A 21,987-nucleotide genomic window follows, 5' to 3' on the forward strand; every position below is an offset into this window, starting at 1 on the left:
CTCCATATCAGCTTAGCATTGGAGCTAACGCCGCACGCGTCCGTCCGCAAAAGGACACGGAGCTGCTTTCTCCCGGCATCGTCATCAACAGCGCGTCGCCGTCGTCGCCGTCCCTGGAAGGGAGTCGCCACCTGAGCCGGAGTAACATCGACATCCCTCGATGCTCGGGTGCCGACGAGCCCAAGAAGCAGCTGCCGCGCAAGCGCAGCGACTCCTCCACCTACGAGCTCGACACCATCAAGCATCATCAGGCCTTCTTGTCCAGGTAAGGCGGCTCCATTGACGCATTTAGCTCTGTTTTTTTTTTTTTTTTTTTTATAAAAAATATTTTGTAAATTTTCTTCTTCCAAAAAAGTTTTGCGACCCCCCCCCCGAAAAGAAAAGCTGCTATTTTTTCATAGAGAATATCGTTGTGTTTTCCGAATGTTTGTGTGGAGTCTTGTCCAGGAGCTACAACATCAATGCTGTCACCGTTTTCATCCGATTGATTAAGTTAGTTGGACGAATTCATTTTGTTCCGTGTTGTTTTGAGCGCAGCCTTCACTCCAGCGTGATCCACGCCGAGTCCTGCTCTCGCCGCTCCAGCAACAGCACCATGCTGGAGGGAGGCTCCCTGGGCAAGTTTGACTTTGAGGTGACAGACTTCTTCCTGTTTGGATCTCCTCTGGGCCTCGTGCTCGCCCTCAGGAAGACGGTGGTGCCCTCGTTGGACGGTGAGGATTTTCCATTTTCACGTCTCATTGACGGGGTGTTATACTCATGCCAAGACAAGAGGTGGCGCTGTTAAGCCGCTCCATAAGGCCATTGTAGCGAAATGTAGCGGAACGCAATTGGCTGACCGTGCTGGCGTTTGGTCTTCTTCAGTGACGGCGCTGCGTCCGGCCTGCCAGCAGGTGCACAACCTGTTCCACCCGGCAGACCCGTCGGCCTCCCGCCTGGAGCCTCTCCTGGACAAACGCTTCCACCTGCTGCCCCCCTTGAGCGTCCCCCGCTATCAGCGCTTTCCACTGGGGGACGGGCACTCGGCGCTCCTGGGTGGGCACTCATGGCTGTTTTAATCCTTAGTGTTTATTGGTGTTTATTGGCCAATTTTGTGCCTCCAGTGGAGACGGTACAGAGCAACCCTCAGCTCCTGATGGAGCCGGCGCTCCATCGCAGTCAGGAGACTGGCGTGAATGAGACCTGCATCCCCGTGCCTGTCCTCAACTGGCCGTCCTCCAGTGAGTACCTGACGGCTCCTCCCAGTGTCACGTTGACTCGTGTTTCCTAACCTTTCATCGAGCCACAACTGAGGCAAAATTGGGAATGGCAAAACCTTGCCCTCAACAGTTGAGTTTGGATGCCTGCTTTGTTTCTCCACAGCAGACGGCAGCGCTCACATCTCAGTGGACGCTGCGCACCCGCCCCCGTCCACGTCTCCCGGGGTACCCCACATCCGTTGCCACCGGCGAGCGAGCGAGGCCAGCCTGGCGAGCCAGGTGTCGGGCTTGGCCGACTCCTACGCCGCCTCCAACATCGCCAACAGTAAGTCGGCCTCCGGCCTCCGCACTTTGCTCGGGATGCTCGCTTTTTTTTTTTTTTGATGCCTAAACGTCCCCTCAGCCGGCCGGGTGAAAAAAAAAAGGCCCAGTCTTCTCTCCCAGCTTCCCGTTTCCTACCATAAACTCGCCTCCCGGACGCCGTCGTTGCGCTCGTGCAGGAAAACCCGACAGGTGTTCCCGAGAGCCGCCGAGTCGGAGCCCAGCTCGGACGCCGGCTCGGATGGCGCCACTGACATCGCTGACGTCACCTCACCCGGGGCACTAAAGACCTTGGAGCAAGGTACCCTGGGATGTGTAGTGTGAGGACACGAGCTCCTTCCTCGTCCCCCTGAGCTGTCCTCTTCCTCTTCTGATAGTCTTCCTCAATAGGCGAGACTACAGTACACCTGCCGTCCTTTGGTGCCGGACTCGGCCATGACCCGTTCATCCAAATCTCTAGCTTGATTGCGACTTTCCATCTCTAGCGTTCCTCTCTTAGGTCTTATTAGGCAGGAATTGAAAAGTCATTTTTCCACTAAGTCCTCTCCATAATCCAGTGATTGGAACAAGTCCTGAGCATCAATCATCAAAGCTGCGCTCTGGACGGGACTGGGCTTGTTGGTGGAAACATGGCTTGCAAGTACGCTTGTGTGTTTCCAACATCATCTTGTTGGACTCTTGCAGTTGCGTCCCGTTGGTGGGGCAGCAAGCGGATGGACTACGCCCTCTACTGCCCCGATGCCCTGACGGCATTCCCCACCGTGGCCCTGCCGCACCTTTTCCATGCCTCGTACTGGGAGTCCACAGACGTGGTGTCTTTCCTGCTCAGACAGGTTGGTCAGGTTTTCACTTTCAACCCGTATAAAGGTACTTGGATATCTCCCCTGTTGAAGGTCCTTCTTGGGGATCTTTAGACCCCAAAACAACTGCTTTCAATCTCATAAAAACTACTAAAAAAAATGTCCCGGAATATTTCTAAGATGCCACCATTCTTCCACAGGTGATGAGGCATGAGAACTCCGGAATTCTGGAGCTGAACGGTAAAGAAGTATCGGAGTTCACGCCGTCCAAACCCAGGGAGAAGTGGTTGCGCAAACGGACTCATGTCAAAATCCGGGTATGTTTACGATCAACTTTTGACCCAAGGACAGTCTATCGAACTCAATTTGTTCCCCCCTCTTGTTCAGAATGTGACGGCCAACCACCGCGCCAATGATGCCGTGTTCACGGAGGACGGTGGCCAGACGGTGACCGGTCGCTTCATGTACGGCCCGCTGGACATGGTGACACTCACGGGAGAGAAGGTAAGCGCCAAAGTTTCTCGCATTCCAAGGCAGTGATCTCCCAGGATTAGCTTCGACGATGCCGTGTTTTTGTTTTGCCGCAGATCGACATTCACATCATGACGCAGCCCCCCTCGGGCGAGTGGGTCTACTTCGACACGCAGCTCACCAACAGCAGCGGTCGCGTCTCGTACGCGCTCCCCGACAACAAGCGGCTGGGCATTGGGGTCTATCCCGTCAAAATGGTGGTCAGGTACGTCGGATGAGGAATTTCCACAACTGGTGGGGAGGAGTGGGTCAGTTGGTAACTTGGTCCTTTTGCAGAACGAAAGTTTGGACTCAATCTGCGTTCTTGATCTTGTCTCCAAGCAAATTTTCTGCTTTTGACCGTGCCAGAACTCTACTAACGTCACATCAAATTCTTCTCATTTTTCCCACGACAAGGGGCGACCACACGTTTGCCGACAGCTACCTCACCGTGGTTCCGCGCGGGACCGAATTTGTGGTGTTCAGCATCGACGGCTCGTTCGCCGCCAGCGTGTCCATCATGGGCAGCGACCCGAAGGTGCGAGCGGGAGCCGTGGATGTGGTCAGGTAAGGGCTGTTTGTCCTCTCCATTTCCGTTTTGTTCAGTTGGATGATTACGATCCATCCATCCATTTTCTTGACCGCTTATTCCTCACAAGGGTCGTGGGGGGTGCTGGAGCCTATCTCGGCTGGCTTTGGTCAGTAGGCAGGGGACACCCTTGGACTGGTTGCCAGTCAATCGCTTGGTATCCATTTTGTATTTCCTTCAAAATGGAAGGAAATACAAAATGGATAAACCTTTTGCAGAATATCAGGCTGTTTTTTTCCCATTCTTTTAAATTCATGTCAGGAATAGTCAACTTTTCCGCCAGCCCAGTTAAAACGGATCTTTGACGTATATAGTCGTCAACGGCAGCGAATGAGAAATTAGAAAAAAGGTCTTAAACATGTATGTTGACGTGCGCCTGTGCGTGGACGTGTCAGGTACTGGCAGGACCTGGGCTACCTGATCGTTTACGTGACGGGCCGTCCCGACATGCAGAAGCAGCGCGTGGTGGCGTGGCTCTCGCAGCACAACTTCCCGCACGGCGTGGTCTCCTTCTGCGACGGCCTGGTTCACGACCCGCTCCGCCACAAGGCCAACTTCCTCAAGTGCCTCGTCGGCGAGGTGGGCGACCGTGGTTGACGACGGAGGCAATTAAGAAAAGAAACCCTCTGAGAGGTTTACTACTCACTCAATCTCGATGTTCTCAGGCCCAGATGAGGATCTTTGCCGCCTATGGTTCCAGCAAGGACATTTCCGTGTACGCCAACGTTGGCCTACCGCCGTCGCACATCTACATAGTGGGAAGACCCACAAAAAAGATGCAGCACCAGTGTCAGGTATGATCATTAGGGAAAGTATATTTATCTGCAAGGCTTTCACACAAACAAAGGAGTGTCTGGCTGACTGTCACGGTTCCTCTTACCTGGGGCCTCCATGGGGGTCTATAGAAACACTCCTGAGAAGAGAGATGATCTCAGTGACCACGATGGTTATCTATTACAGTTCATTCCTGATGGCTACGCCTCGCACCTGTCCCAGCTGGAGTACAGCCAGCGTTCGCGTCCCGCCAAGTCGGCCAGCGCCCGCATGGTCCTGCGCAAGGGCAGCTTCGGGCTGGGCGCCGCCTCGGGGGACTTCCTGCGCAAGCGCAACCACATGTTTCGCACCATTTCCCCGCAGCAGCCCGGAGGCCCGCCGTCCGGCTCGCCCAAGCCGCCGGGCCGGACGGAGCGAACGCAGAGCCAGTGCGAGGCGGAGCGCGGCCCGACGGCGGCGGGCGCCACGGCGCAGCGGAGCATGAGCGTGGCGGCCGGATGTTGGGGACGCAGCGGAAGCACCAAGGAGGGAAGCGCGGGGTTACACGGCCACAAATGAGCTGGTTCCGAAAAGCGGGCGGAGCCACCGTGATCTGGAAGGCGGAGCGGACTCAAACACGACTGTGTAGCATGACTCTTTTACACTAACATTTTGTATAGGCTACGACAAGGAAGGTTTCGATCCATTCATGTAACAGGCCTTTTAAGCTAACATCATCACACACACAACACAAACACACAGTATACATTTTATACTGTATAAAAGCAGACCAACCATTCAATGTAACAGCTCAGGTTCATTTCATTCGACAAACGTCACCATAGTGATCCAATCTTCGTTTCCGTTGGAAAGCAGTTGAGCATTTCTTTCTGAGAAAGCTTCTTTGTACCGTTTACTCTCCCGGGTTTCGCAGACGTACGTTTAAAGTGTTTTTCGGCTTGCCCTGATGGTCGGGCATGTAAGCAAAATGTTTCTGTCCATACCTCATTGTTCTTAACCAACACAAAAGCTTATTCCAAAAGGCGGTGCCCACAATGCAGCTCCGATTATGGCCATTTCACACTGCACTTGGCAACGAGTCTATGGCGAAGTGATTTCAGAGTGTTCACAGATATGAACAGTTAACAAATATGCCAACCAGCAGGAAAAGCCTCCTTGTGGTTGGCTGCTTCGCAAGCACTTATTACCAAATATGGGCATGCTTGCACCGGGTCATTGTGTCCACTTTGAAAAGGCCTTTGCAGTATCGGTATTAAAAAAATATATATTTAACCCTGTTGTTCTATTAGGCAATATCTCTGCTCCTCAGAATTTTTTTTGTCACTTTATGAATTTTAAAATTTCAGAAATTGAAAAAAAAAAAAAAAAAAAAGCCAGTATTGATCAGTTTCAGATTATGTGCTTGATTGGTTCAATGAGTAGGCCAAAACGTTGCAATACTGAATAAATGCTCAAACTGCTTTCCATACATTTCCGCCGTCCTACTACAAACACCATTGCCACCAGTGCAACATACAGTATGCTTATTTGTTCATACAAGACCTCCATTTTCCTTCTGTGTGGCCAAACAAGGCCTTTCAACATGTCACGTTCACGGCACTAATCCCTTTAGAGTGCTTAGCTTTGCAATACCTCTCATCGACCTGCTGGTGGCGCTGTGGTCCTCCTCTGTACTGCTGCTGCTACTGCTGCTGCTGCTGGGAGTTTCTACTTTTTGCTCCTTTTTCAAAAATATTTACCGCTTGAATGTTTCAACGTGTGTAATTTTCCAATCTTTTTCCACGTGGATTTTCGTGACAAGCTGGCACCGTGACGTTTACACGCCCCACCAATAGGGGGCAGCGTAGCCATAAAGGAGATTTCTTGGTTGTGCGGCGATGCTAGGTGTTAGCATATGATGGCGAAAGGCGGCCAAGGATTGAGGCAAAGTAAGTGGAACAAATACAAATAAATTATGAGGGACATAAACATTAGCTTTCAGAGTCTAAAGCAACGCTAATCGTTGCTAATCACGATGAAAGATGAGATTGACTTTGCAAGACTTTCCCAACCAGTTTATGTGCCTCGCTCGGTGCTGCTAATTTGGTTAGCAACCGCGCTTATATGGGCTCATTGATGGCGTCGAAAGACTTCTAAAATGTTATATTTATCTCTTTTTTTTTTTTTTTTTGTACAAGGATACTTGCGACATATCCACGTTTTTTATGTGATGTCACATGTTCTCCTACGTCAGGATGCTAGGAAGCTACTTGTTAGTATTAATAAGTTGAGCTTTAGTCGTTCGTTTTAGATGTTATTTGGCAACAACAAAGTTTTCGAACTGAGGTAACGAAGTTACGTGATTTATCACCAGAAAAGGATCAAAATTTCAATATTTCAAGTGTGATTTTGACACATTTCCGAAACTTATGTCACGAATGCTCGGTTACTGTCTTAGCATTGCCAAGTGAATTTTAAAATGAAGTTAAGTCATTCAAAATAAATGTCAATAATCGAGGCAGCCAGCGCATAAAATTTTATACAAATTCACACTGTTGACATATTTGGCTCAGTTCTGCCGTTTCGCTTAGCAACATTGTGTCTGGACGGGCTCCATCTCGCCCGCATGCTAACGATGGCAATTTTGTTTTGCCTCATACGTTGGATTTTGAACGCGATGTTTGCTCCTCAGTTTGGTTCCAAGGAGCAATGCGGCATTACCAGTGGAACTGGTGCTAGCTTGTAACGAAATGTATTCAAAAGCCTTAAGAGAAAAAAAAAAACAAGAAACAAAAGGGACGCTATCGCTAACACTCCAGCGCAAAAGCCAAATGATCCTTTCACACTGTAGTTAATCAACTGCGTAACCTCACTCGTCGAGAAAAAAACTACTTTAACTCTGTAGTGCATGTCTTATTTATTTATAGAGTTCATTCATTTCAGGGGATTAATATAATTATGTAAATGTGCCAAATAGTGGACAGCACATATTTATTGTTATTTTAGAAGGAAGGGGGCGCTATTGTACAGTGTTATTGGACTTGAAAGGAAAAAGTGATTAATGCTGCAGATGAAAATAGGCGTCATTTTGGTAAAAAAAAAAGAACTGGTTGAATGTGTCACGCTGTGTACATACTGTAAAGATGTATAATGACGATGATGTTATACGGCTGACCTGCTCCAGAGTTATTTGTTTACCTAAAAGATCACCATGTAACCTCGTACGCCATCCCTGCATTTCAGGTGAAATATATATATATATATATATATATATATATATATATATATTTGAAATATGTAGCATCCTGTTGTCAGTCGTCAAAGTCACACATGCGAATAAAACAAGGGTGGGAAAATTTGTGAGCTTAACGGCCACGTTTTGATTTTTAAAACATACATATGGACTTGGTCATTTGTAGATTTTTTTTTTTATGTGTATAATAGATGTGTATATAGAATTATTTAGAAAGTATTTGTTTTACTTATTTATATTAGTATTTTTTTTTTTTATTTACTCAAAAATTGAAATGATTAAAATGGTAATATATTTACATTATTTAATTAAATTTTTTTAAAGTGAGATCTGTGTAAATATATTTTAAGTAACCAAATTTTGGGGTAAAAATGGCTACATTAACACAAGAAATACTACAGAACTTCTTGACAAATTCTAAAACCTTTAACACCAACTGAAAAAGACTTTTTGATAATAACCTATAATTCAGCCGTTATGTTTTAACCCTTAAAAGAGCTCCTTCTAGTATAAACACTGACCAAAAACATCACATTCCCAAAAAGTACAAATAATAGATATTCATATTTTTTCTCCACTTCAGTGTGAAATAAATAAATAAATACAATTTATGAATTTAAATAAATAAAATCCCCAAATAATTACATTTTTTTTGTAAAATAAATTTCAAGGAGTCATCTCTCATCTATGCTATTTATTGGTGGGTTTAGTTGGCCCAGAGATCAATAATTGATATGTATATCTACCAGCTAGTTAATGTTATATGAGGTTAGCCATAATCAGACAGGAGGCACCTAAAAAAAAACAACAACATAATAATAAAATCACTAAGTTCAACCACAGGAAGTAGCTTTTTTTTATTTATTTTTTTATTGTCATTATTATTGTTACTACAGCAAATGAAATTTACCGTTTGAGTGTGAAAGTTTGATTACAGCGACCCCAACAGGCCGTTTGATGCAGTACAAGCTCGTCGCTCATCAATGTATCAATGAAGGACAGGATCAATGTAAACACAATGGCTTTTCTTCTTTTGTTTTGTTTTTGTTTTTTTTCCCCATATGTCAACTCAACATGTCCCCCCGCGTTCACACTTCTTATAAAAAGACATAGAAAACATTTATACACGAGTTAATGATAACCCACAAAGACCCCTTTTCAACTGCACACAGTACCGACTCGGCTATTAATGGTTCAAAAATTTCAAAATTTTTAACCTCACTTTCATGACATTTAATACTTCTCCTACATTTTTGATATTCTATGTAAAATATGGTCTACATAGAATTTTTCATTTATAATCTTTTCATTTATATATCTTTAAAAAAAAAAAACATTTATACAAAATCTTTTTTTCCCCTCAAGCCAAACTTTCATGTTTCTTTTCCAAAATAAAATACTTAATATGTCATTTTTAGGGTAATTTAGGCTTTTCCTTTAAATTTAAATTCACAATTCTTTCAGACCAAAATTTTAGGTTGACGGCTTTAATTGGAAACCTTTTTTTTTTTTTTTTTTTTTTTATCAAAATGTTGTGTACCGTACTTTTTAAGGACAATCGAGCTCTTTATTTTGAATTGTCACATTTTCAAATAAATTTTTTTTTTTGTGGAATTCAAAAATGAAGTCCTTTTGCATTTTTACACGTTTTAAATTGCATTTAAATGGCATTTCCCAATTTTTAAACATGATTTAGGCTAATTTAGAATGATTTTTTTCTTTTAAACAATTTTCAAGTCTAAATATATGTAATTTTAAAGGATGACTGGCAAATATTTGGGAAAATTGCTCTTTTCCATTATCTGTTATTTTTTAGGCCAAATTAAAGGTTTTACGGTATATTTAAAAAAAAAAAAAAAACATTTGTGTTGTGTTTTTGCATTCAGACCTTTGCAAAATCTTAAATTAATTTTTCTGTCACTTCATTTATTTTTCAAATCAAAATTCTGCGTTTTCTTAAGGCCTATTCAGGCCTTTATTATGTTTTTTTTTTTTTTCAAACAATTGGGTGTCATTACTAGTGATAATAGAAGCATTTATTTTATTTCACTAAATCAGTTGGTTTTCATATTTCCTGACAGTAAAACCAACCCATACGCGTGGAATACTCCATATGCGGTGGAACAAAAAAAGCTTCATTATTAGTCAACCTCAAACCTCACGTAGTCGTCTACGTTCAAAGCCTTGTTGAGCTTGGAAAAAATAAAAAATAAATAAATTATGTACCAACCAGTAGATGACTGCAAAATGAAGGAGGATCTGCGGGGTGATGATGATGACGATGATGATGATGATGATGATGACGATGACAAAGACGTGTGTACAGCAGAGACGAAAACACATAGAAGACGAGCTGCTGCCTCCCTTTTGGATATTTCTTTGTGTGTGCGTGTGTCTAAAGTGCACGAGGCCTCTTGGGGGTGATTTGTTGGCTAGCTTGTTCCTCCTCTTGCAGCGCACAGCGGAAGGATTTGACTTTATCTGAAAGAAACAAAAAAAGAGCCTCACACCTGCATGGAGACCGCGTCTCCTCGACTGTTTTTTTTTTTTTTTTTTTTACCTCTCAGCTCGGTGAAGATGTCGATCTTCTGCTCCAGGATTTGTTCCAGCTGCGTAGCGTACGACTCCACGTCGTAGTCCACCTCCTCCGTCATCTCCAGCAGCACCTTCTCCTCCTCCAGGCAGCGGATCGACTCCTGGAATTGCGATGGAAACTTACAAGCTCATTTTCCACATCACGCAAACGACAAATAACAGTTATTGGCAAGTACAAAGACGGTCACAACTGCTCAGTAAGCCGCAGTGATAGTCGTGATAATTTCATTAACAAAAACTAAATACAAATGTAATGATGTTTTCTTGGACTAAAATAAAGACTAAAATGCTACATTTATAGTCGACTAAATAAAAACTCGTTTGCTCCCAAAAACGTATAAATATGTTTTTTTTAATGTTCTAAAGTGTCCCAAAGACGTATTTATACGTTTTTTAATGCTAGAGCATACAGAAGGCTTTAATGCAGCCTCTCAACTGCAAAGAACGGTTGCAGAAATGTTACTTATTACACAAACGGCCAGCAGGTGACATTACAGTATAAGAGATCAACCAGGATCATGTTGAAAAAAAGCTCATTACTCATAATTCTCAATAGATTTGTGAAAATTGATTAAGCGTAGCTATATTCTAATGCTAATTGCTGCAAAACGGAAACAGATAGAAATATACCGTTTTTCCTGATGAAAGAAGAGACTTTCATCTTTCTTTTGTTATTTTCCATGTTTTTATAGCAATAGAACACAATATTCTGTGGGCCTTTCAAAATTGGTCAAAATCCAGTAAAACAGCCGGCAGTGAAGGGGATTGCGAAATGTGAAAATGGATGGGAGCGAATGAGTTAACTAACTTTGATAAAAACTAACAAGCGTAATTGAAACTGGGCTAAAACTGAGACTAAATTTACAAATGTCTGATAAAATGAAGACTAAGTGACAGTAACATAATGCAACTATTATTATCTGAATCCTGACCTGGAAGACGGCCCTGTGATCCTCCAGGACCTGCTCCTCCATCTCCACCAGCTGCGATACCGCCTCGTGGAAAGTGAAAAGCTGCGGCGAGACCTCCTCCTCCTGCAGATGAGCGCGCGCTCGCAGGTTAAAAAAAAAACAAAAAAAACGGCGATCTCCGCACACTTGCGCTACGTTGCCACTCACGTTCTGCTCGCAGAGCAGCTTGAGGTCGTCTCTCTGCGGGGAGCTGCCCACGCCCCACTGGGCCTCCAGGACGTCCAGCTGGTTGACGTGGCCGCCCACGAGGGGGTCCGTGACGGCCGCCGGCTCCACCGAAAGCTCCTTCACCCTGACCGCACAAATCGGATGAGTGGATATTTAATAGACAGGAAGACAACATGTGGAATGTGATTGGACAGGACAGGAAGCAGCAAAGAGACAGAACAAGAAGTAAGGAGTACGATTGGAAAGGACAGGAAGCACTAGCCGTGAGATCTGATCGGACAAAAATCAGTAAGATGAAACAAAAAGCAGGAGCAATGTGATTGGACAGGACGGGAAACAGTGAGGCGGGACAAAAACGAGCAGCGAGACTGGATAGGAAGTGTTAACAGCGAGATGAGAGAAGTAGTAACAGTGAGACAGGACAGGAAGTTGCAATGTAATCGGCCAGGACATGAAGCAGTGAGATGAGACGAATAGTAGCAGAAAGTCAGGACAGGAAGTGGCATGAGTCAGCACATGAAGCAGAAAAAGCACAGGACAGGAAGTAACTTTGAGACAGGACATGACAAGAAGTTGTGGCAAGACGCAACAATGAATTAATTTGACAGGAAGGAGCCATATGATCGGACAGGACAGTAAGAGGCAGTTAGACATGATAGGAAGTAGCAATGAGCTAGGACAGGACAGGAGACAGTGACACGAGACGTGAAGTACCCTTAGAGACAGTATTATTAATTGGACAGGGAGTAGTGATTGTGATAGGACAGGACAGGAATCAGCAAGATGAGGGAAGTAGTAACAGTGAGACAGGACAGGAAGTAGCGGTGTGATCGGACAGGACAGGACTGGACAGGAAGCAGTGAGATGAGACGGATAGTAGCAGAGAGTCAGGACAGGAAGTGGCACGAGTCAGCACAGAAGGCAGGAAAGCACAGGACAGGAAGTAACTTTGAGACAGGACATGACAGGAAGTGACGGTCATACTCGTAAGTCGGAGAAAGTTCGGCGCGAGCACTCTGCGAGAAAGGAATATCCGAGGGGCTGATCCCGAACTCCTTCACTCTGGAAGCACAGTGGAAATAAAAAAAAAAAACTTTCCGTCCCATATTTGATCTCATCAGAACACTTTGGTACGTCCCAACATGGCCGGTCGAGGTTGCTCACCTGTTGGCGTACCGAAGCGTGTTCAAGGTGTTTTCGCACGACGCCATTCCGGGAGAGATGGTGGCGATCTGCCGAGGACAAAGATGGCCGTCATCAAACCGTTTATCGGGAAACGCTTCGCAAGTAAGACGTAGCCATTTTACTAGTGCTCTGAATCGTGTTATTGGTGAAGACAAAGGGTACTAGTACATAGACCTTCAGCTGGACATCAAGGAAATCCGGATCTTACCATGCAGGTCCGAGAGTTCTCGCCGATGAAGGAATCCCTCAGCACCTGAGTCAACTTGCTGGCCCGGAATGGAGTGTGTGGTTTGTTCCGACCCAGAGCTCGGATACATTCCTGCCCGGCGACGACAACGTCAGTCTACGATTCGGCACGGTCCAATTTCGAGTCTTTTACCTTCAGGGCCAGCAGGCTCTTGTTGATCTCAGCTCCTTCCAGGCGCGTCTGGCGGTCGGCACTGGACGTGTCGGCGCCCCGCTCGTTCCCCGCCAGGTCGATGAGGGAGAACTTGCCGTGCATCTTGCCCCGGCGCCGCAGGATGATCTGGAAGACGGCGTGGCTGCGCGACGAGTGGGCGTTGGCCGAGGTTTGGCCTGACGTCCTGCGGGGAGACGCGTTAACTCAAAAAAAAAAATAAAAAATCATCCTGGTCGAGGGTACCGGAAGGGCGGACTCTCACAAAAGACTTAAGCTAATTTCTGTTAGCCTGTTTGAACATGTACCCCACTTTGGCCTTCAAACATCGGACAAAACAATCAGCCAATTGGGCCAAATGGCGAATTACTGTCCCCTTAAAATGTTATTGAAGAAAACTGAAGTTTCAGACGCTGTGAAAGTACACTGAATGCACCATTTTACTTGTGTGGCATTAGCGACTAGCAGGTGTGTAGCGTATGTTATTCTGGTTATTCTGTTATCCCTAAGCGTCCTTTAAGCTGTTTAATGACACCACAGTTGGAGTTAACTGTAAAACTAAACACACAAGGTTAAGAATTACATTCACTGTATATTTAAAAACATAACATACATTGCTAGCCTAGCACTAACAAGAAGTTAGCAAATGCTAACAGGAAGTTAGCATCAAGGAGTGTTTTTTTTTTCCCCTGAAAAATAACGAATATCCACACACAAAGTGAGGGAACTCATACCCGCAGATGAGCTAACGCTACGCAAAGGCACACGTTCTTCCCAACGTGTGAAAAACTAGTTATTTCTTTCTTCTGTACTCACTTTAAGTGTGTACGGCACCACACTGCCCCCAAGAGGCCAAAAATGCACACGAACAGTCAGTATTTGTTCTGTTTTTTTCAGTTGCTATTATTTTACTTTATTCTATTATTATTGTTTTTATTTTGTCATATTATAAAGTTGATATTTCAAGGATTCAAAGATTTTCTTTTCTCAAAATTCAAGGATCTGGACATTCAAGTTTTTTTTTGTTTTTTTTTTGTCTTAACACACATTTCCACATGACATGGCACGAAATACAATCTCCGAGGTCCCAGGTTAGCCCAGTAAGTCCCAAGACTTGTGAAAATAACACAAGATAAAAATAATTTATTTGGGCCTCAAAAAAATGCCTGAATCGGTCGGGCCCGATTCCGGACTACGCTGAAAGGTCTCGCACCTGCAGCTGTTTCCCACTTCGATGAGCTTGAGGACGTCTTCGGTGCCTTTCACCTCCCGCTCCTGCAGTCCCACCACCTGCACCTGCTGCTTGCCGTCCTCCAGCACACGCAGCTTGGCTTTGCGGTTCAGCAAGTCGAACACCTTTTCCAAACACGGGATCTCGCTTGTGACATCACGCAGGAAGAAGGCGGCCCAAGCGTCCCCCCCCCCCCCCCCCAATACTGCTCTGCACAAAAAACGTCAACCTTTGTCAAGACGACTTGCCTTCCCGCTGTAGATCTCGAAAAACGTGGCAAAGACTTGGAGGTCCAACTTCTTGTAGATTGGCTTCTTCAACATGAGAAAGACGTCTCGGGCTGCACACGAGAGGAAGAAGAAAAAGTTAGAAAAATATCAAAAAAAAGAAGACAACTAGAAGGTGGAGTCATGATTGGAAACTCGTTGCATTTACCAGACAGTGCGTAGATGCCCTTGGAGCAGTCCTGGTTCTTCCCTGAGAAGTCACCTCCCATGGTCTGCAAGGAGACGTCAATCAAAACAAAAAAGGCGCGACGCTCGTCCTCGCCGTCAAAAACTAAAAAGCACTCACGTGTGTTTTTCCACTTCCTGTTTGCCCGTACGCGAAGCAGGTGGCCATCCCCCGCTCGAATATGGTCTCGACCAGCGGCTGAGCAGTGAACCTGCAAACAAGAATGGCGGAGTTTGGCGGATGATTTTTTTTTTTTTTTTTTTAGCAACCAAATGTATTTGTTGTGTGCTGAGAGGTAGGATCCCAAACGCAGACACAAATAAGTCTTTATCTTATTTATTCACATTGAGAGGCAGAACCTATGAGAGCTGTACACAGGAACAGTTGAGCAATAATCCGGCAACCACACACATTTCTCAGACAGCTTATAAAGACAGTAAATCAATGTCACTGGTTGTGACATGTGGGCACCAGTACTGACATGGAATCATCTGATTGGCTGTTGACTGGTTTCTAACCATATAGAGAGTTTAAAGAGTCTTGACATCATCTAGTTACAAGCCGATTGCATCAGTTCAAATAAAACAAATAGAGCCAAACATTAGACATTTGCCTCAAACAAATCATCAGTTCACATAAAGTCAACTATCAGACATTTGCCGCAAACAAAACACAGTCATGATAGTTTAACCCCAGACATGAGACAAGACCCAAACATTACTCTTGCATGGCTCGAGTCATGACAGTATTAGTGACACCGATGCTATTCCTTAGCCCGTTTATGGCATTTTGAATTGTCTGTTAGCATTAATTCATTTACTCCCAGCTAGTTTCACTGGATTTTGACTGATTTTGCAAGGCCCTCAGAATATTGTGTTCTATTACGATACAAAAAATGGGACCTACCAAAAGAAAGATTAGAGTTACTTCTTTCATCAGTAAAAAAAAAAAAAAGGTATGTTTGTATCTGTTTCCGTTTTGAAGCAATTAGCATTAGAATATAGCTAAGTTTCATAATTATTCGCAAACCTGTTGAAAACACTACCAAAAACAGCTTGTTGGAATATGGCCCTGGCTGATCTCTTATACTCTGCTGCCACCTGCTGGCCTTTTTTTGTAATAACTACCATTGCTTTAAGCGACCTCTTCAGGTCAGAAGCGGCATCAAAGCCTTCTGTGTGCTTTAGCATTATAAAAAAATAAAATAAAAAAAAAAACGTAAAAATATGTTTTTGGTAGGGAAGGACAAAGTATTAAAAAACGTATTTACACGTTTTGGGGATTGAATGAGTTAAACAGCTTTTTTGTGACATGATGGTGCAACGTCGTAAAGACGGTGTGACGCACCTGTAGACCATCTCATTGGTGGAGTTCTCGTCGAAGGCGTAGTCAAAGCGGAAGGTCTGGTTCTCCAGGTAGCGCGTCAGGTCCACCTTCTGCTTGGGCTCGTGCACCATCACCACGTCCTTGCTGGGAATGGTGATCACGTCCAGATCCTTGACGGACAGTTCTGGACGGGGCAGACCCCCCCACCCCACACCACGGATCATCACGTCTGCGTCGTCGCGTCTGCCCGAGAAGTCGCGCGACGCGACGTGCCCACGTACCTTTTTTGTTGAGGGGCCGCGCTCGCACGCACACGCATATTCGATGTTCCTCGATCTGCGGCAGAAGCAAACGAAATCAATCCGTGAAGCAAACGTTTGTTTGTCTACAAATTCAATAAAATATATGACAAATAAATTCAATGAAGTGATGATTAGTGAAATGAAATAAATTTGCTGATGTATTAACTGTCTTTATATTAATTTGATTTTGCACAAAAAAACAAACTAAAGCTAAAAGGAACGTACCAGGTCATTGGAAGTCAACGGCCGGTAATCCAGACTGGCCCGGAAGTCTCGGATCATGCACATGATCTCGTAGTTTGGCAGGTTGACGTCCACTTCCTGCAACCACGAGCATGATGAGTCATATACAGGTGTGTGTGTGTGCGTGTGTGCGTGTGTGCGCCCTCTCACCTGTGCCCGCTTTTCTCGGAGCTCCTGCTGCTGAAGTCGGCGCTTCTCGCGCTTCTCCTGCAGCTTTTCCACCTCCTTCACGCAGTTGGACTTCCTTCGCGCTACAAAAGCGCAAAAAATTATTTGGCATTATTATTTCAACTAACGCGTGTGTGTTTATAAGATAGGATAACCTTTAAATAGTTCCACAAATGAGGAATTTTGCAATATATACATAAAAAATGTGCATCTGTTCCGACTCGTCATCCCTCAAAGGGCCTTTTGACGCGGGTCCCGTCCAGCTGTGAGCCTCATGACATCATTGCGCTCGAGGGCCAGGCGTGTGCGTGTGCATGTTACCATTCTGCTGCTGGATCAGCGATTGGCTGGCTGCTGCTGCTGCTGCTGCTGCTGCTGCTGCTGTGGCCGCTGCGGGCTGGGTGGTGATGGACGGGGGAGGGGGCTCAACGGGCTGGCTGTGCTGGCTCGGACGGGCTCGGGTGGTTCCCACTGCCGCGGCTGAACACGCGTTCGTCAACAAGTGGTCACTAGGGGTCCCAAATACTTGAAATTGCGGCACCACGTGTAGTCATTTCTTAAATGTGGCGCTACAAGTGTTAGCATAGCACAGTGCTAACCAAGGTTGCTTTCACACTCACTTCCTGTGGTCGGCATACGTGATGGTTTGTAAACAATGTTTTTCGAAGGTGAAAAATTAGGTGTACAGTGACGCCTCGTTTGTCGCGGGTGTTACGTTCCAAAATCTACCCGCGATAATGGAAATCCGCGTTATTTAAATTTTTTTTTAAAAATCCATTAATTATATATATTTTTTCGTTTATTATGTTTTGGTATGATTTTTACTTTATTATAAATGCTTTTTCATTCATCATTTATGATTTTTTTTTTAATTTACAGTCATTTTTTTTCATTAAATGCAAGTTTTTAATTTACTGGTTTTACAGCACAGTATACATTTTCTATCTCCGTAATGATGTAATGTGAAAAATCCGCAAAACAGCGAGGCCGCGAAAGATGAACCCGCGGTAAACGAGGGAACAGTGTACCAACATTGTCCTCTTCTCACATATGTCACAAGAACGTAAACAGGATGAAAATTTGCAATACGGACTAGTGAGTGAGAAAAACAAAATGGTGCAAAAATTATATATACAGTAATTATTTTGACTGGCAGCAAGCACTAGCATGCTAAACCAATCTGTTTAGCCTAATCTGCCAACTGTAGTTACATCATCATCATCATTATCGATTACGTCAACAACACCATTTGTGATCAGGCATACCTCTGTTCTCTCGCGGGGCGTTTTCAGGTTTGGGTATCGCGGTAGCTCGACGGGTCTGTGAGGGGAAATGCAGGTTGAGAGAGCGTCAAAACAAATGAAAGACAGTAAAATGCGACGGAGGAAGTTAAGAGCGGACCTTGGGCACTTTGCTGGGCTTGGCCGCGCTGGAAGGAGGAAGAGGAGTCTCGGGACTAGGGGGCACTTCCTCCTCTGGGGCGAGATCCGGGTTCAGCGCAAAGACGCTCTCCAGGTCGATCTGCGAGAACATTGTGGTTATCGTGATGATTACGATATTTATGATAATATCTCCCAATGGAGGATGTGTACCTCTTTTCCTTTGGTGTCGCCGTTCTCGATCCACTCCACCGTCACGCTGTCGTTGTCCTCGTGCAGCGACGTGACCATCGCCTGGTGGATTCGTCCTGTGTTGGGGGAATTTCAAAATACATTCTAGTGATAGACCGATATGGTTTTTTCAAGGCCGATACCGATACAGATTATTTGTAGTCAAGTCGGCCGATAACCGATATTTCAAGCCGATATTCATTTGCAGTAAAATGGGGGGGAATTCTTTCAAACTATATATAATTTCTCACTGAGTAACAAATTCATGTGAATGTAGCTCATTTGGGGTTTTTGTTAGGGTTCGTAAAAACGTTTCAAAAAGATTTTCGCGGTGAAAAATTGTGTGAATATGTTCCAAATGTGTATTCGACAAATAAAAACTGACAGCGAACATCTTACAAATCCTGATGAAAACCCCAAATTCGCTACGTTCGCAAGTATTCCCTGCTCAGTGAGCTTTATCGGCCTTCAGATTCAAAAAATGGCCGATGCCGATATTTGTAAAAGCGCCGATAATCGGCCCGGCCGATTATCGGTCTATCCCTATCATTACTGTGTACGGTACCATCAACATACTTTGATACTGGTAACGCAGTACAGCAATAATAAACTACAATATGGTGGTACATGTGTTGATATGATATTGGTATAGCCATGGAATTTTGGAAGCTTTGGTATTGGTTATTGTGGTATTGAATCACCAAAAACCTTAAAAAATAAAAAAATAGGATTCACTATCTGCCAATCTGCTGCTTGTTGTGCACTGAGTTGAGTTTACTGCCACCATTCATTGTTTGTATCTCAATTTTTTGTTTGCAAGTGAAAGCAAAAAAATAAATAAAATCAAAGTTGTATCAGTTGGCAGTCAAAGACCAACGGCGCAGTGTTGTCTCACATATTTGCACGTTTCCTCTGCTCACAAAGTCATCGACTGATATTTTTCCGAACCTATCCTCCATTCCTCGCGTGAAACTATGATGAAGTGAGGGGAGGAGCTTTAGTGAGACAGGCCATAGAACAGTATAATAGGAAAGTAGTACTTTCCAGCCATTTTGTGGCATCTATAGGCAATTATCCATTTACTCTATTCGCATAAGGGCTATGATAGAAACTGATGTGTCATAATAATGCTAACACAAGCAAAAACTACGGTGGCTCATGAGGTTCCATAAACCTCCAAACTGGACCGGCTCGCCCTAGTCAGGGCGTGGCTACTTGACAGGACCACTTGACTGACAGCTATCCCAATGTGACACATTTCAAACCGGATGAACATAAAGCAGCCATAAGGAGGAAGATGTGGCCTCCCCCTTTTTGGACCTCTCCCACCCTCTTCCCGCACCTCACCCTCTCTCCCTCCCTCCCTAGTCGCCGGCGGATGCAGGGCAGCGGGCACACATGACGCCGCTCGTCCGACACCGGTGGACCGGGAGCGGGAGAACCTCGAAAGGATGGAAGCAAGCTCTCGGGCCAGGTGACAACCCAGACGGAGCACCGAGCTACCACCCCACCCGGGTCGGCTGTGACATCCAGCGTCAGAATGGCGAAAAGCCCGCGTTCCTTTCGGCGGACATGTTAGGACGCAAAGGAAAAAGGAAAATGACGACGACGGTGGTGGTGGTGCGAGTGCTTGCTAGCCGCGGTGGACGTTAGCTCCATCTTGGCGACGGCGGCGGCAGCAGCAGCACCGGAGGCGAGGACACTGAGCAGTCGTTGGCTGGCTCGGCTTACGTACCGTCACTCCGCTTTATCTCCACGTAGATGCCCACGAAGATCTTCCCGTAGATGGCGGCCATCGCCCCCCTCTCCCCGTGCGCGTCTTCCCGCCTCTTTTTTTTCTTCTTTTATTTTTGTATAAAATTATAAATAAAGTATAATTTGGTGAGCTCGCGCGTGCCAAGTTGTGTTGGCCGCTGGTCACTAGGCAGAGGCACTGGCAGGGAGGGGCTCCAGAGCGCATGCGCGGTTGTTGTCCCTGGAGCGTCACCTGACACTGCTCAAGTGCATCAATGACAATAATATTATGACTTAATGATTACACGATTAATTACTTAATCGCCGTCCAAGGAATAGAACGATATACGTTTTATGTTTATGTTTTAGTTCAAACTTAATCAGAAATGTTATTGAAAAATAAACAGTTGCTACATATGAAAGAGTTAAAAAAAAAATTAATAATATATAAATAATGCAATTAAAATTTCTGTTTGTAATTAAGACCAACAACCCAAATTGTTTCGTCGAGTCACAAAATTAAGTTTATTTGCTTGAACATATACTCCTCATGACCCCACGATGGCAGCAGACAACCGTTTTAAATCCATAGTTTTCACAGTTGTATTTATTCTGTATTTTGTTGTGTGTACATGATTTAAAATAATAATTAAAAAAACATTTTGATGTATTTTTTTTTTTTTTTATCATTCATAAATTTGATATTTTCGCATTTCCATTGTGGGGCACTGTGTGTGAAATTCGATGTTTTAATCAGGCTGTAACGTCCCAAAATGTTGAAAAGTTGGAACACTCTAAATGTGAAATGTGTACGGCGTGAACACTGTTCATTTATGGGCATACAGACATGATGCACATGAACACATACCTTTATGTAAAAAAAAAAAGAACATAAAAAAAAATAAACTAACAATGAGGAAGTCTGTTCTTCAGTTTATGTTTCTGACTCATCTGCCTGGAATCGGCACACGATGACATCATCATCCACACAGGCACTTGTGATATACTGTATATATATATATATATATATATATATATATATTTTTTTTTTTTAACTCTAGATGGCACACTTGGTTCAAAGATGCAGTGGAGTTTTAATCAATTCCTATTGCACTAAAATATTCCCAAGTGCTTCATGAAGCTTCAATTTCCCATCACTATTTGCCAACAAGCCAAATGGAACCTTGACTTCAATCTTAACACTTACCTCATTAAGATTTGCGTTAGGTCAGGTAAGTCCCCGCTGAAAGGCCCAGCTATCAAATGCACTTCCGGCACCAACACTCAATTCCAATCTTCCATCCGGCTGTCATCTCTCCAGGCGACACACGATGGCAGAACGCTTGTATTAAGTTTATATTGTGGTGATAATTGAGGCGGGAAAAGGGGACTCCATCTGCAATTTGTCCTCCTTCCGCAGAGGCCCTCATGTTATATCCCGTGGAAGCAGCAGAATGCACCAAAATAAATTAAGTCAAATAAAAATGCGCTGTGAAGCGTATGGATCAGTCATGATTTTTGTCTTGGAGGACGACATATGCACATAGCAGAAGTCAAGGATATTACTGGTTAGGTTAGCTAACATCATTTCCTGTTATGCTAGCCTAGCTTGCTAACATCTCCTGCTATACTAGCATAATCTCCTGTTATGCTAGCCTAGCCTGCTAACATTATCTCCTGCTATGCTAACCTAGCTTGCTAACATCTCCTGCTATGCTAACCTAGCTTGCTAACGTCATCGCCTCTTATGCTAGCCTAGCTTGCTAACATACTCTCCTGTTATGCTAGCCTAGCTTGGCTAAAAGGTGTTGCGATATGAACCTATCAATGCTCACACTTTTTTATTTTGTACATTCACATCGTACTAAACGAAGGCCTTCTGAAAAGCAGATTGTCGATGGCAGTGGTGTCCAAACTTGGTCCTCACGGGCCAGAGTCCTGCAGGTTTGGGATGCTTCCCTGCTCCAACGCACCTGTTCCAATGAGCAGGATCGTTATCAGGCTTATGAAGAGGTTCGGTGTGTTGAAGAAGTTTCTAATATCAGATCTGATTGGCAAAGCTAGCATTAGCCAGCCACCATCCAAATAAGAGAAAACAGTTCATCCTTTTTAGAACCAAAAACTGAAACTTTAATCCAAAAAACAAATGTTTCTTTGAACGAGTTTAAAAAAACAGTGA

The 21,987-nt window shown here is 44.5% G+C and overlaps 2 protein-coding genes across 7 annotated transcripts in view; one reads left to right on the forward strand and one right to left on the reverse strand.

Moving 5' to 3' along the window:
- pitpnm2 (phosphatidylinositol transfer protein, membrane-associated 2) overlaps positions 1 to 7,421 on the forward strand; it is a 38,093-nt gene extending 30,672 nt beyond the window's left edge. For 2 of the 5 annotated variants that reach the window (XM_077498104.1, XM_077498105.1), the window contains 14 exons: positions 54 to 265; positions 538 to 713; positions 865 to 1,035; positions 1,104 to 1,220; positions 1,363 to 1,524; positions 1,603 to 1,821; positions 2,205 to 2,353; positions 2,521 to 2,637; positions 2,708 to 2,824; positions 2,908 to 3,056; positions 3,248 to 3,397; positions 3,815 to 3,998; positions 4,085 to 4,213; positions 4,380 to 7,421. In XM_077498104.1, the coding sequence (XP_077354230.1) occupies positions 54 to 265; positions 538 to 713; positions 865 to 1,035; positions 1,104 to 1,220; positions 1,363 to 1,524; positions 1,603 to 1,821; positions 2,205 to 2,353; positions 2,521 to 2,637; positions 2,708 to 2,824; positions 2,908 to 3,056; positions 3,248 to 3,397; positions 3,815 to 3,998; positions 4,085 to 4,213; positions 4,380 to 4,751 (2,424 nt within the window). In that variant the 3' untranslated portion in view covers positions 4,752 to 7,421. Of the gene's footprint in view, positions 1 to 53; positions 266 to 537; positions 714 to 864; positions 1,036 to 1,103; positions 1,221 to 1,362; positions 1,525 to 1,602; positions 2,146 to 2,204; positions 2,354 to 2,520; positions 2,638 to 2,707; positions 2,825 to 2,907; positions 3,057 to 3,247; positions 3,398 to 3,814; positions 3,999 to 4,084; positions 4,214 to 4,379 lie in introns of those variants that run through there. The other 3 variants (XM_077498106.1, XM_077498107.1, XM_077498108.1) reach the window with 3 other exon arrangements.
- Positions 7,422 to 8,272: 851 nt separating this feature from the next.
- LOC144002685 (kinesin-like protein KIF2A) lies at positions 8,273 to 21,183 on the reverse strand. Of its 2 annotated transcripts, none has more exons than XM_077498112.1 (21): positions 21,016 to 21,183; positions 18,057 to 18,151; positions 17,866 to 17,985; positions 17,730 to 17,784; positions 16,786 to 16,944; positions 16,447 to 16,547; positions 16,279 to 16,374; positions 16,033 to 16,087; positions 15,773 to 15,935; positions 14,546 to 14,636; positions 14,408 to 14,471; positions 14,221 to 14,312; positions 13,955 to 14,097; positions 12,724 to 12,928; positions 12,553 to 12,663; positions 12,324 to 12,391; positions 12,144 to 12,221; positions 11,139 to 11,283; positions 10,953 to 11,054; positions 9,986 to 10,121; positions 8,273 to 9,906 (listed from the first exon to the last, which is right to left on the reverse strand). In XM_077498112.1, the coding sequence occupies exons 2-21, from the start codon at positions 18,132 to 18,134 to the stop codon at positions 9,821 to 9,823; spliced, it is 2,148 nt and encodes a 715-aa protein (XP_077354238.1). In that variant the 5' UTR covers positions 18,135 to 18,151; positions 21,016 to 21,183; the 3' UTR covers positions 8,273 to 9,820. The 2 variants fall into 2 exon arrangements, with proteins under 2 accessions (XP_077354238.1, XP_077354237.1); XM_077498111.1 differs by lacking the exon at positions 21,016 to 21,183 and adding an exon at positions 19,810 to 20,038.
- Between the last annotated feature and the right edge of the window lie 804 nt (positions 21,184 to 21,987).

The sequence above is a fragment of the Festucalex cinctus genome, chromosome 15, assembly GCF_051991245.1.
Source record: "Festucalex cinctus isolate MCC-2025b chromosome 15, RoL_Fcin_1.0, whole genome shotgun sequence".
NCBI classification, from domain to species: Eukaryota; Metazoa; Chordata; class Actinopteri; order Syngnathiformes; family Syngnathidae; genus Festucalex; species Festucalex cinctus.